Raw genomic sequence first — 12,987 nt, 5'->3', positions numbered from 1 at the left:
CCTGTACGTGTCTGGCTTTGCCAAATGAAACGCCGTTCTTAACTGTCATTGTAACATCAGTTCAGCAGGAGAAACCCCAAGTGAACAAAATTCTGTTCATTTGGTTTCAAGTGTTGTCTTGCGGTCCGTTTCCATCCTTTTAAGAGCTTCGTTAAAGGTGTGTACACTGCGTTTGGCTTGTCCATTTGAGGAAGGATGGTAAGGAGCTGTGAAAATGTGCCGAATTCCATTGGCATTCATGAATGCTTTGAATTCTTCACTTGTACAACAAGGACCGTTATCACTCACGATTAATACCGGCATGTGTTGCGAAGATCCCTCTCAATTTCTCAATTGTGGTCAGAAGATGATTTTGTTATGTATATTTCAGTCCACTTTGAATGAGCATCCACTACTATCAAAAACGTGTGCCCCAAAAATGGACCCGCATAATCTAAGTGGACTCTCTCCCATGGTGAACTTGGATATTCCCAGCAATGAATAGGAGCCTTGCCAGGGTTGCTTTGATTAAACATGCAGGTTCCACAAGCTTTATCGGATCTCTCAATATCTGCATCCAGATTTGGCCACCACACATAACTGCAAGCAAGGGCGTTCATCCAAACAATCCCCATGTGTGTCTGATGCAATTGATGCAGCACTTTCGTTCTAAGTCTAGCCGGAATTACAACTCTACTTCCCCATAATACTGCACCATCTTCACATGTCAACTCTGTCCGCTTGTTGAAATAGGGCTTCATTGCTATGTCTGGAATGTATGGGATATAGAGGTTTATCAGGTTTGTGTTTAACTCTCTGACCCCATAGAAATAAATAAAAAAAAACATATTTTAAGGGTGAATAAAAAAAAGGCAACTTTATTTACTATTTGGGAGGTATATAGAGAAGGTTCGTTTTGTGGCAGAAGAGAATGTTCGTGAAATGTGTGTGAGAAAATCAACAGAAAGAATGTTCATTGGGTTATACTTATCGGTTTAAGTGGGAACAAAGTTGGTTTGAATTTACTTTGGTGTCTTCCTTTTCTGGTTTTCATGAACGAAGCAGTGTTTAGTCATTCAAGGCATTCGGGCCAGTATGTCGTTTTTGACTTTCATAACCTTTTCAGGGCTCCTCCGGCTACATGGAAAATCAACCATCTTTTCTTTTCTTCTTCTTCAAAACCCCAGAAAAAAAGCGCGCCAAAAACCAAACTTCCTTTTTCCACCGGAAGTCCCGCGTCTTCCAGTCCGCAGTCAATTCTTATCAATCCCCACAAATGCACCTTCTCCAGCCACTCAGGATGTATTCATACACCCGACTCAAAGTAGGCTCCCTTGTCTGCATTCTCACTGCCGCCACAGTCACTGGAGTGTCAATCAAGTTCATCATGTTCCTGCACACTGATTGGAAGATGACTGAGGCAATCTGCATTTCCATTAAGGGACCCGGCACGATACTCCAACCTATAATTGTAGGCAGTCAGAAATATGGCCCAGCGTTGAACTCTGGCAGCAGCACTGGAACTCTGGATCGGCTTGTGTTCAGCAAACAACCCCAATAATGGTTTGTGGTCGGTGAACAACATAAAATTATTCCCATACAGATATTGGTGTAACTTTTTCACTGCAAAGACTAGGGCCAGCCCCTCCTTCTCAATGTGCGCATAATTCCGTTCTGCCTCAGACAGCGTTCGTGATATGTAGCATACTAGTTTCTCCCTTCTATCTCACTACTGATGCAATTCTCTATCTATATAAAAGCCATGTACGTCCAAGGATCGAATACTGTTGCCATATCTGGGCAGGAGCTGCTAAAAACAGCCTATCCTGCCTTGACAGAGTACAAAATAGACTTTGTGGCTTAGTGGGGGATGCCCTTTTCTCTACCCTGCAACCTCTCTCCCACAGAAGAGACGTTGCGAGCCTATCCTTGTTTTATCGTTATTTCCATGGCAGGTGCTCGTCTGAACTCCAATCTTTGGTCCCCCCTCACCAATCTTTCACAAAAAACACCTGTCTAGCTGAATCCACTGTCAAAAGTTTCCCCCACTCTTTATCTGTGCCTAAATCAAAACGCGGATTCCATGAACAAAGCTTCTTTCTTAGAACTGCACGCCTGTGGAACTCTGTTCCGTCTGCCTGCTTCCCACCGGACTACAGCTTGGATGTGTTCAAGTCCAACGTTAACAAATTCCTAATGAACCGCCCCCTTAAGTAAGCACTTCATCAAATCTCCACACTAACGTAGTGTACTTGCAATAACCCTTATCCCTGAGTGGCTTCCGGGCCTTGATAAGTGGTGATCACTGTGTAAAAAAAAAAAAAATCTTCCATTTTTTGCGCCATTACAGCTCCCAGTCCATAGGAAGAAGCATCTACTTGCACTAGAATAGGTCTAGATGGGTCAAAATGAGTTAAAAGAGGTGCAGAACACAGCATTTTCTTTGTTTCTTTAAAGACCCTTGTTTGTCCAGCATCTCATACCTAGGGAGTACCCTTCCTTATTAAGCTATGAAGCGGTTCCAGTATTGTTGATAAATTTGGCAAATGACTATGATAATAGTTAAGTGCCCCGAGGTAGGCTCTTAATTCTGTGATGTTTTGTGGCAGAAGTGCCTCTGTCATGGCGGCTACTTGTCTGGAAGAGGCGCTGTGCCTTCCTTACTAATTCTGAAACCCAAATATGTTACTTCAGGAAGGAGAAACTTGCACTTACTTTTCTTTAATTTTAATCCGGCCTTATCTAGAGCAGCAAATACACTCTGTAAATTCTTCAGATGACTACTGTCATCACTACCTGAAACCAAGATGCCATCCGCATGCACCTTGCAAAAAGGGATGTTCTTCAACCTTTTGTCCATCTGCCTTTGAAAAATCCCTGTAGTACTGTGTACCCCAAATTGTAGTCAGGTGGGCTGGTATAATCCTTGGTGGGTGTTTACTGTTAGCAGTTCCTGGGTTTCTTCATCCAATTCCAGTTGTTGATAGGCATGGCTCAAGTCGAACTTGTTAAATTTCTGACCCACTTTCAAAGTAGCAAATATATATATTTTTTTTATATATATTTCTTTATTTATTTCCATTTCTTCAGCACAACGATTTTCCTCCATTGCTTTCCTGCCCTCATGCTGCTGAGCTAGCAGGCCTGTTCTTTTCTTGTCTACACTTCCGACAAGTGTGCCCGATTTGCCTACATTTAAAACATTCCTTGTTTTTAAACTGGCAACCTGTGTATTAAACTTCCATTACTATCCATTACTATATTGTCCTTTTGACTACTCTACACTCTTTAACCCTTATCCTGAGGAGGCTCCATGTTTTGATAATCTTCTTACATACATCAAATCTGTTGCCAAGGTCACTGGAAAAATAGTGGGATCTTTCTACCGCTCCAGTAGATATTTCACTGCTGATGCAAATCTCTACCTATATAAAAGCCAAGTACGTCCATGGATGGAGTACTGTTGCCACATCTGGACAGAAGCTCATCCTGCCTTGACAGAGTTCAAAATAGACTTTGTAACCTAGTGGGAGATTCCTTTTCCTCTTCCCTGCAACCTCTCTCCCACAGAAGAGATGTTGCGAGCCTGTCTTTGTTTTATCGTTATTTCCATGGCAAGTGCTCGTCTGAGCACCAATCTCTGGTCCCCCCTCACCAATCTTTCACTAAAAATACCCATCTAGCTGAAACCACTATCAATAATTTTCCCCACTCTTTATCTATGCCTAAATCAAAACGTAGATTCCATGAACAAAGCTTCTTTCTTAGAACTGCACATCTGTGGAACTCTGTTGCATTTCTCTGCTTTCCGGCTGACAACAATATGGTCGTCTTCAATGACACCACACTCTATAACCGGCATGACAGGAAAACAAATGAACACATAACTAAAGAAATGGCAAAAACACTAGAGGATGACCTCCAATCTGTAGTGGAATGGGAACATAAATGGATGGTCACATTCAATGCTGCCAAGACTAAACTGGTTTCCTTCAATAATTACAAGAAACCTTCTCTGCCACCAATGCAATGGCCAGTGATTCCCTGTCTTTTTTTTTTTTTTTTTTTTTTACAAAGGCATCACCACATTATCAAGGCCCAGAGGCCACTCAAGGATAAGGGTTAAAGAGTGTACAGTAGAAATTGGTCAATATAGTAATCATTAGTAATGAAAATTTGGTAAATTTAATAACTTATATGGAACGGCTCATCAAGAACTTATTTACTTTAGACTTGAACACAACCATATTGTAGTCAGCCGGAAAGCAGGAAAACGGAAGACAATTCCACAGGCGTGCAGTTCTAAGAAAGAAGCTTTGTTCATGGAATCTACGTTTAGGTTTAGGCACAGATAAAGAGTGGGGGGAATTATTGATAGTGTTTACAGCTAGACGAGTGTTTCTTGTGAAAGTTTGGCGAGGGGAGACCAAAGATTGAAGCTCAGTTGAACACTTTCCATGAAAATAACGATACATCAGAGACAAACTCGCAACATCTCTTCTGTGAGATAGAGGTTGCAAGGAGGAGAAAAGGACATCTCCTACGAGGCTACGAAGTCTATTTTGAACTCTATCAAGGCAGGACAAGTCCTTTCTAGCAGCTCCTGCCCAGATGTGGCAACAGTATTCCATCCTTGGACGTACCTGGCTCTTATATAGGTAGAGAATAGCATCAGCAGTGAGATATCTACTGGATCGATAGAAAGATCCCACCATTTTTCCAGCGGCCTTGGCAACAGATTTGATATACGTGTTCCATTTAAGATCAGGAGTAATGGTCAAGCCCAGAAGCTTGTCAAAACTTGAGGCCTCCTGAAGACGAGAGCCATTCATTTCAATTGATGACAAATGTGGATTAGAATGTTGATGATGTAAAGAGAGAAGCTTGGTTTTAGATGCATTAAAAGTAACGAGCCACTCCTTTCCCCATTGTACTACGTGCTCAAGATCAGAGGAGAGAGAATTGGAGAGAACTTGGTCGTTTACTGTCTTAGATGTGGTACCATAAATGGTAGTGTCGTCAGCATAAATGTCTACAAATGATGTAAGGATATGATTTGGAAGATCATTAATGTAGATCAGGAAAAGAGTTGGGCCCAGGATGGATCCCTGAGGGACACCGGCATTAATACTGTGAGCTTCTGATTTTTGCCCCTCAACTACTACTCTTATGAACCTATCAGAAAGAAATGATTTAATAATTGAGAAGACTTTTCCAGCTATACCATAGCTAGCGATCTTATGAAGTAAACCTTTATGCCATACCCTATCAAAGGCCTTAGATATGTCAAGAGCAATTGCCCTAGAAAGATTGCCACCGTCGAGAGATTTGCTAATCCTATGCGATATAACTGTAAGGACATCTGCTGTAGATCTAGCAGAACGGAAACCATATTGAGTGTCACTAAGAAGGTTATTTTTGTTGAGATGTTTGATTACTTCTGTATTTAACACAGATTCTAGCAACTTACTCATGACGCACAGGAGACTTATTGGCCTGTACTGAGAGGGGGATGAGCGATCACCTGAATTCTTAAATACAGGGCATACTGATGAGATTTTCCAGGGAGATGGGAAACTATTCTCCTTAAGACAACGTTTAAACAGTTTTGTAAGTATGGGCGCTAATTCAGGTTGAAGTTTTTTGAGTACTATAATTGGAATACCATCAGGGCCAGTTGCTTTACTCGAATCAAGGTTTTTGATTAGCTTCGCAACATCACGTACAGATATACGTATATCACATAGCGTGTTTTCTGATACAGGAGGAAATATTGGGGGTTGGCGGTCTTGGTCGCAAAGGGTAGAATTAACTGCAAAGTTCTTTCAAACTACTTGGCCTAATGTTCACAGGAAACATGAGTTGGAACAATTATATTGAAAACATTGCCAGGGCCGTGCTAGAAAACTACTGACACCTGAAAGTATCCTGTACCTCTATAAGGCCACCATTCACCCATGTATGGAGTATTGTTGTCACATTTGGGCTGGTGCATCTGCTGCTAGTCTCTCGCTCATAGACAAGGTTCAAAAGAGAGTCGCAAATCTGATAGACCCTGAACTGGCATCTAAGCTTCAGCCTCTGTCCCATTGACGAAACGTTGCATCCCTCTGCCTGTTCTACAAGTATTTTAATGGTGAATGCTCTGACGAACTGCAGACACTTGTGCCCCCACGACATAGACACCCTCGACAAACCCAACAGGCAGCTAAATTCCACCCCCACACAGTAGAGATCCCAAGATGTAGAAGATCTTTCTACTCCGGTACTTTCTTCCCCAGAACCGCTAGACTCTGGAATTCCATTCCAGGTCCCTGCTTCCCTAACTGTACTGACAGGCAGAAATTAAAGTGTAACGTGAACCGACATCTTGCTGCCCAATCCCAACATAGTGCCCCAGTAGTTGCTGCCCCTGATAGTAGCCCCCTACACCAAAGTGGCAATGTACCTTGTTTGGGGTGAAAATGTAATAAAAAAAAAAAAAAGAAAGTCTAATGTAAACAAATTCTTGATGAGCCATTCCCTTAAGTTATCCAATTTTCTAAATTTCCATTACTAACGATTATTACAATATTATCACATTGACTACTCTACACTCTAGAACCCTTATCCTCGAGTGCCCTCCAGGCCTTGATAAGTGGTGGCTACTATGTAAAAAAAAAAGTAATACAACAAGGATGCCCTTTTCTCTACCCTGCAACCTCTCTCCCACAGAAGAGACGTTGTGAGCCTATCCTTGTTTTATCGTTATTTTTATGGCAGGTGCTCATCTGAACTCCAATCTCTGGTCCCCCCTCGCCAATCTTTCACAAAAAACACCAGTCTAGCTGAATCCACTGTGAAAAATTTCCCCCACTCTATATCTGTGCCTAAATCAAAATGCGGATTCCATGAACAAAGCTTCTTTCTTAGAACTGCACACCTGTGGAACTCTGTTCCGTCTGCCTGCTTCCCACCGGACTACAACTTGGTTGTCTTCAAGTCCAATGTTAACAAATTCCTAATTAACCGCCCCCTTAAGTAAACACTTCATCAAATCTCCACACTAACGTAATGTACTTGCAATAACCCTTATCCCTGAGTGGCTTCCGGGCCTTGATAAGTGGTGATCACTGTGTAAAAAAAAAAAAAAAATAGTTCTGCGTGCATAAATCAAATCGAAGTAAGCAATATTAGGGGAGACGGGAACCTGTTTGGACGAAGATTCAATCACTCCAAAACAATGAATTGGTTTTATAGTTTTATTCACTTTCCAGATGTCGACCGCAGAAGGATGGAAAGTGAATCTCTGGCTTGCGTGGTACACGTCAGCGTACCCCCCCCCCACCAGTGAAGGGGACGAGACGACTGGATAAGCCGTCCGTCGCCTTCTAAGTCCAAACCAAATCTCGTCGATTCAGCTAACCTGATCACGTGACTCACACGCAATCCAATCAGCTGACCCTCACTTCCGGTCAACGGGTCTATGATATAATTTACTCACCTCCCTCTCTCTCTCGATCCATTCTTTAACAAAAAGTACCGTATTGAATGGGAATTAATTCTTTTCAACAAGTTATTTCAAAGTGCTGTTTGCGTACGTATTGAACACACACACACACACACACACACACACACACACACACATGCATGTCACTTAAACAAGTAATGACTTTATTTTCCCTCAGTTTTTGGTCTACAGACATGAAACTTAATATATAAGGTATTCAACCCCATGCAAAACTTTACATTTGGGTCTTAGCCTGGGAAAATTGGTGCAAATTTAAATGAAAATTTAAAAAAAAATGAATTTTGCCAGGTGAAGGTCGAATGATGCTTTACAAATATGCATGCGTGACGTAATAGCTATTGGTTCATGTTTTAATTTTTAGCATTGTAGCAAACATGTCTTCATAGTTAACATCAAAGGAAAAAGATTATATTTGTAAGTCAGCACAAGGGAAAATGTTACGTTGTTAAAATCGCGAGACTACTTTGTATTGGTTTAATAACCCAATTCTTTAAAACATTTTTTATGTGCGTGTAAAAACAAAAAAAGATATCATAATAATGGTACAACTCCCGGCCCGAAGGCTAAGGAGCTTTTTAGAGAGTTCTTCTGTAATTTTTTTTTTTTTTTTCTTCAAAATAGGTTTAATTCTAATTCAAACTGGATTGCCGTTCTTGTTTAAGCATTGTTTTTGCCGGTTACCGCTAGGCGGTGCGTGTTGTTATCGTGACGTCACTTCCGGGCTGTTCTCCGCCTCATAAAGGAAGCGAACGGGAAAAAGGTTAGATCTGTTATAATTATTGTCTTTTAATTCAGCCCGGAATCCGCCAAAGTTATGCCTGACTACTTGGGAAACGAACAGAGGAAAGTGAAGGAGGATGAGTCGGAGAAAGAGAAACCGATTCAAGGTAAGTAAAAAAATTATTTTTATTAATGTTTTAAAAGCTAAGAAAAGATCGGAGAAATGACGATGCTAAAATGCTGTGTCATGTCGAAGATAAAAAAACAAACATGTCGACCGTTTTATAATGAATAAAAATGTATTTAAATATAATGTTTTAAAAAAACAAAGAAGTTATTTCTAACACGTTTTTAGGCGGTTTATCAGATAATTAAAAAAAAAAAAAAAAAAAAAGTCTCTGCATGTTTTAAACAAACCGAAAAAGTGATAAAAACACACAAAATAACAAAACAAATAAATGTTACCAAAGGCAAGATAAGTTACTCTTTAATTTGCCTGGGTCAATTTTTCCGGGTGCCCTATCCTATCATAAACACCTCAACCTCCCCATGCTAAGAACGGCTTTCGGAATAAACACACACCCCTTCCAACACCGAAAGCCGTTCTTAACATGGGGAGGTTGGTGTGTTTATAATACGCTGGGACACGGCGTAAAAATTTACCGGGTTTGTATTACTGTACACATAGATTCGAAAAAGTTGTCAAAAAACAAATATATAACAAATGTTATCAAAGGCAAGATAAGTTACTTTTTTACCAAACTGGATAGGTTTTCAGTGTTTTTATTTAATGTAAAATGTTTACCGATGTATTGGAAAATTCAAAATGGCACCCGACTCTCTCTTTAACACGATAAGTTTGGGAAAAGGTGCTATAAATATAAAACTCGACAAAATACTGTTAGAAATTCGCTCAATATATGTTACCGTGACATAGGTTGACATATATTCGGTGGATTTTTAATAGTATTTTGTCGAGTTTATTATTTATAACACCTTTTCCCAAACTTACCGTGTTAAAGAGAGAGTCTGGTGCCATTTTGAATTTTCCAATACATCGGTAAACAATGCATGTTTTTCGAGCTGAATAAACATGTTACATTGAATAAAAACACGAAAATTATATCCAGTTTGGAAGAAAAGTAACTTTTTGATAACATTTATTTATATATTTGTTTTTCAACTTTTTCGAATCTGTATACAGTAATACAAACCCAATTTACCTTACCTTATATTACGTAGTAAATATGCTGAATTACCCCACCCTCGAAAATTCCTTTAAAATTACGACTCTCATAAGTTTTCGGGGTTGCTGAAAACGAAAATCACGTTTAAAATTACAGCAAACGAGTAGTTTCCAAGTTATAAAGAAATGTTACTTTTAAAAAAAAAAATTAGGGGGATCACTTTTCTATAATTTAACGTAAAATGAGCACCCACTTTGTGGCCACGATTTTTTTTTCGCGGGGGGGGGGGGGGGCTTTCTTTCCACCCTCGGGAAATCCTTTAAAATTACCATTAACTTTTAAAATTCCATGAAACAACTAGTTTCCAAGATATGAAGAAATGGGGTTTGTATTACTGTACACATAGATTCGAAAAAGTTGTCAAAAAACAAATATATAACAAATAAATGTTATCAAAGGCAAGATAAATTACTTTTCTACCAAACTGGATATATTTTTCGTGTTTTTATTCAATGTAACATGTTTATTCAGCTCGAAAACCATCGTGTTTACCGATGTATTGGAAAATTCAAGATGGCGTCTGAATCTCTCTTTAACACGGTAAGTTTGGGAAAAGGTGTTATAAATAAAAAACCAGATAAAATACTGTTAAAAACTCGCTCAATATATGTTACCGTGACATAACTTGACATATATCCGGCGGGTTTTTAATAGTATTTTGTGTAGTTAGTTAAAAGAGGAGTTAAAAAAAAACTATTCAGAATACTGTTTGAAACTCTCAATATGTTACCGTGGATAGACTGACATATATTTTTAACAGTATTTTGTAATCGCGTTCAGAGTTCGGCACCATTTTAAATTTTCCAATACATCGGTAAACACTTTTTCGAGCTGAATAATCATGTTATTGTTCCTATTTACAATGCCTCCCCACGGGACAGTTAGACACCAGGGGCGGTTTTTAATGTGGAGAAAAGAAACAAAAATAAAATTGTCTCAGTCGTGAAGGATTTCTCCTCCACTGACAGAACAAGAAATTGAAGTACAGCATCTGAAAACACTAAAAAAATCATCCAGTTAGGTAGAAAAGTAACTTATCTTGCCTTTTGATAATATTTGTTATAGATTTGTTTTTTGATAACTTTTTAGAATCTGTGTGTATAGTAAGACAAACCCTGAAAACCTCTAGCTGTATCGGAATTTTTGTAGGAATTTTTGACACCCCTAACACGAAACTGCGAATACAATATAAAAATCTCGGAATTTCTCTGTTAAAAGTGGGTTATTTATTTTCTTTATGGATTATACTTCCAAAATAAACTATTACAGTTGTTTTAAAAGTAATAGAAATATTTTTTTTTTTTTTTTTTTAAACAGTAATGAATTTTCCGAACTCAATATTTTTCAATCTTTAAACTTTAAAAATCTATCAATTTTTCTATTGATTCTATTTTTACGATATTTTCAGGGTCAATGTGAAATTTTATGTTCTTTCCAATAAATCGAATATAATATTTTAGACAAACGTTTTTTTTTGTTTTTTTTTTTAAATTCACGACCCCCCCCCCCATCCCAATTTTTAAGTGTCTATTAAAAAGTAAATACTTAATTTAGTACCTGGAAAGTAAATAATTAATTTACTAATTGAAAAGGTCAATACATAATATATTCAAATTTAAAAAAAAGACATCGTGTTCTTTTAGAATTTTACCTGTAAAGTTTGAAGTTTAAAACCTTTTTTTTAAACCACGTTATTTGTTTTTTCTTTTTTTTTTTTTTAATGGAACCTTGGTCCTTGCTCCTTTAATTGAAAAAAAAATTAGGGCTTGAATTACATTTTTCGAGGAGTTATAAGCTTGGAAAGACAGGGGGTCGAATAATTCACGCCTCCCATTTTGTAAATGTCTAATAATAATTAATTTAGACTCGCTTAAGTACATAATTATTTACTCACAAATTGAAGAGAAAAGGTCAATACATAATATATTCAAATTTAAAACAAAAAGAACATATTGTTCTCGTAGAATTTTACCTGTAAAGTCCGAAGTTTAAAACCTTTTTTAAAAAAAGTTTTTTTTTTTTTTTTTTTTTTTTTTTAATGAAATCTTGGTCCTTGCTCCTTTAATTGAAAAAAAAATTAGGGCTTGAATTGCATTTTTCGAGGAGTTATAAGCTTGGAAAGATGGGGTGGAATTATTCGCTATTTTCACAAAATTTCTGACACCGCTAGAAAACCTCAGGGAGCAGCCATTAAATTAAAACCTGTTTGTGCAGTAACGTTCTCCGTGAAGTACCAAGTTTCCCTTTTCTTTACTCTAGTATTTATTAATTGGTCATGAATGTCCACGCTGCTCCCAGCCCCGAACCTATATTATTGCCCATGCTTTCACTGATTAGCCGCCCTTCCTCTGAACGAGTTGTAAAAATTCAACCTGAAACAAAACAAACAAAAAATCCAAGTTTATTTTACAATCCAATTAAAAAAAAAAAAAAAAAAAAAAAAAAATGGTGCTAGAAACCCAATAAATGTTGCCGTAACATTTATTGAGTGGGTTTGTAACACCTTTTTTTTTTTTTTTTTTTTTTTTTTTTTTTTTTTTTTTTTTTTTTTTTTTTTTTAAATCCGGTCTTTAAAAGATTTAAAGAAAATCCATGAAATTTTACTTCCTTCGATTATAATATATATATATATATATATATATAAATTCCAAAAAATCACTTACCTATAAAAACTAGTATTCTATGAGTAGTTCAATTGTTCATTGTTATAAATTTATCCATATTTATACTTATATTCCATGTCCTTTTTAAATAAAATATTTTAACAAAAAACGAGAACTCGCATTTCTTTTTTTTATTTATTTATTTATTCATTTTTAACTGTTCAAATGAAGGGAGACGAGTCTGATTTTATTCGCCTTTATATTCCAGTGCCTTAGGGACATAATGTCTTTTTGGTGCCTTCGTAGGTAAAAACTGAACACATTCACTTAAGTTTTTGCTGTAAAACAAAAAAAAGAGAATAAAAAAATTTTTTTTTTATTCTCTTAATGAAATGAGTTTTTGATTGATATATTTTAATACTTCTTTATTAACTGAATTTTTTTAATATCTGAAAAAAGAATGAAATAGAAATTGTCGTAAGTGTCCCATGCTTACTTGACATTCTAAGCATAACCTAAGCTTCCACTTAACAAAAAATCAACATGGGTTTAAAAAAAAAGGTTTTACACTTTGGACTTTACAGATAAATTTCCAAAAAACGCTTTTCTTTTTTTGTTTTAAATTAGAATATTTTATTTATTGATCTTTTATCTTCAATTTGTGATATATAAAACTTTGGTACATAAATTAAAATTTTAATAGACATTTCAGAATGGGGAGGTGAATTAAAAAAAAAAGTCTGTCTAAAATATATTTGGTTTATTGGAAAGAGCATAAAATATAAAAATTGAACCAATAGAAAAATTTTGATAGATTCTTAAATAGTTTTCAATTTTTAAACTTTAACTCGTAAAATTCAATTGAATTCATTACATAAAAAAAATGGCTGAAGGCGTGCCGGCATTTTGTAAACTTTTTTTTTTTTTT

At 36.9% G+C, this 12,987-nt stretch overlaps 1 protein-coding gene across 1 annotated transcript in view; it reads left to right on the top strand.

The window, feature by feature from the left end:
- The first annotated feature begins 8,179 nt into the window (after positions 1-8,179).
- The window catches only part of LOC145271210 (26S proteasome regulatory subunit 7), a 48,261-nt gene continuing 43,453 nt past the window's right edge, over positions 8,180-12,987 (top strand). The window contains exon 1 of the mRNA XM_080126773.1: positions 8,180-8,376. Coding sequence (XP_079982899.1) covers positions 8,304-8,376 — 73 coding nt within the window. The 5' untranslated portion in view covers positions 8,180-8,303. The remainder of the gene's footprint in view (positions 8,377-12,987) is intronic.

This window comes from Euprymna scolopes, chromosome 46 (genome assembly GCF_053919585.1).
Source record: "Euprymna scolopes isolate OS-2025 chromosome 46, ASM5391958v1, whole genome shotgun sequence".
Taxonomy (NCBI): domain Eukaryota; kingdom Metazoa; phylum Mollusca; class Cephalopoda; order Sepiida; family Sepiolidae; genus Euprymna; species Euprymna scolopes.
Note: the sequence above shows the minus strand (reverse complement) of the source record. Positions and strands in the feature narration are given on the sequence as shown.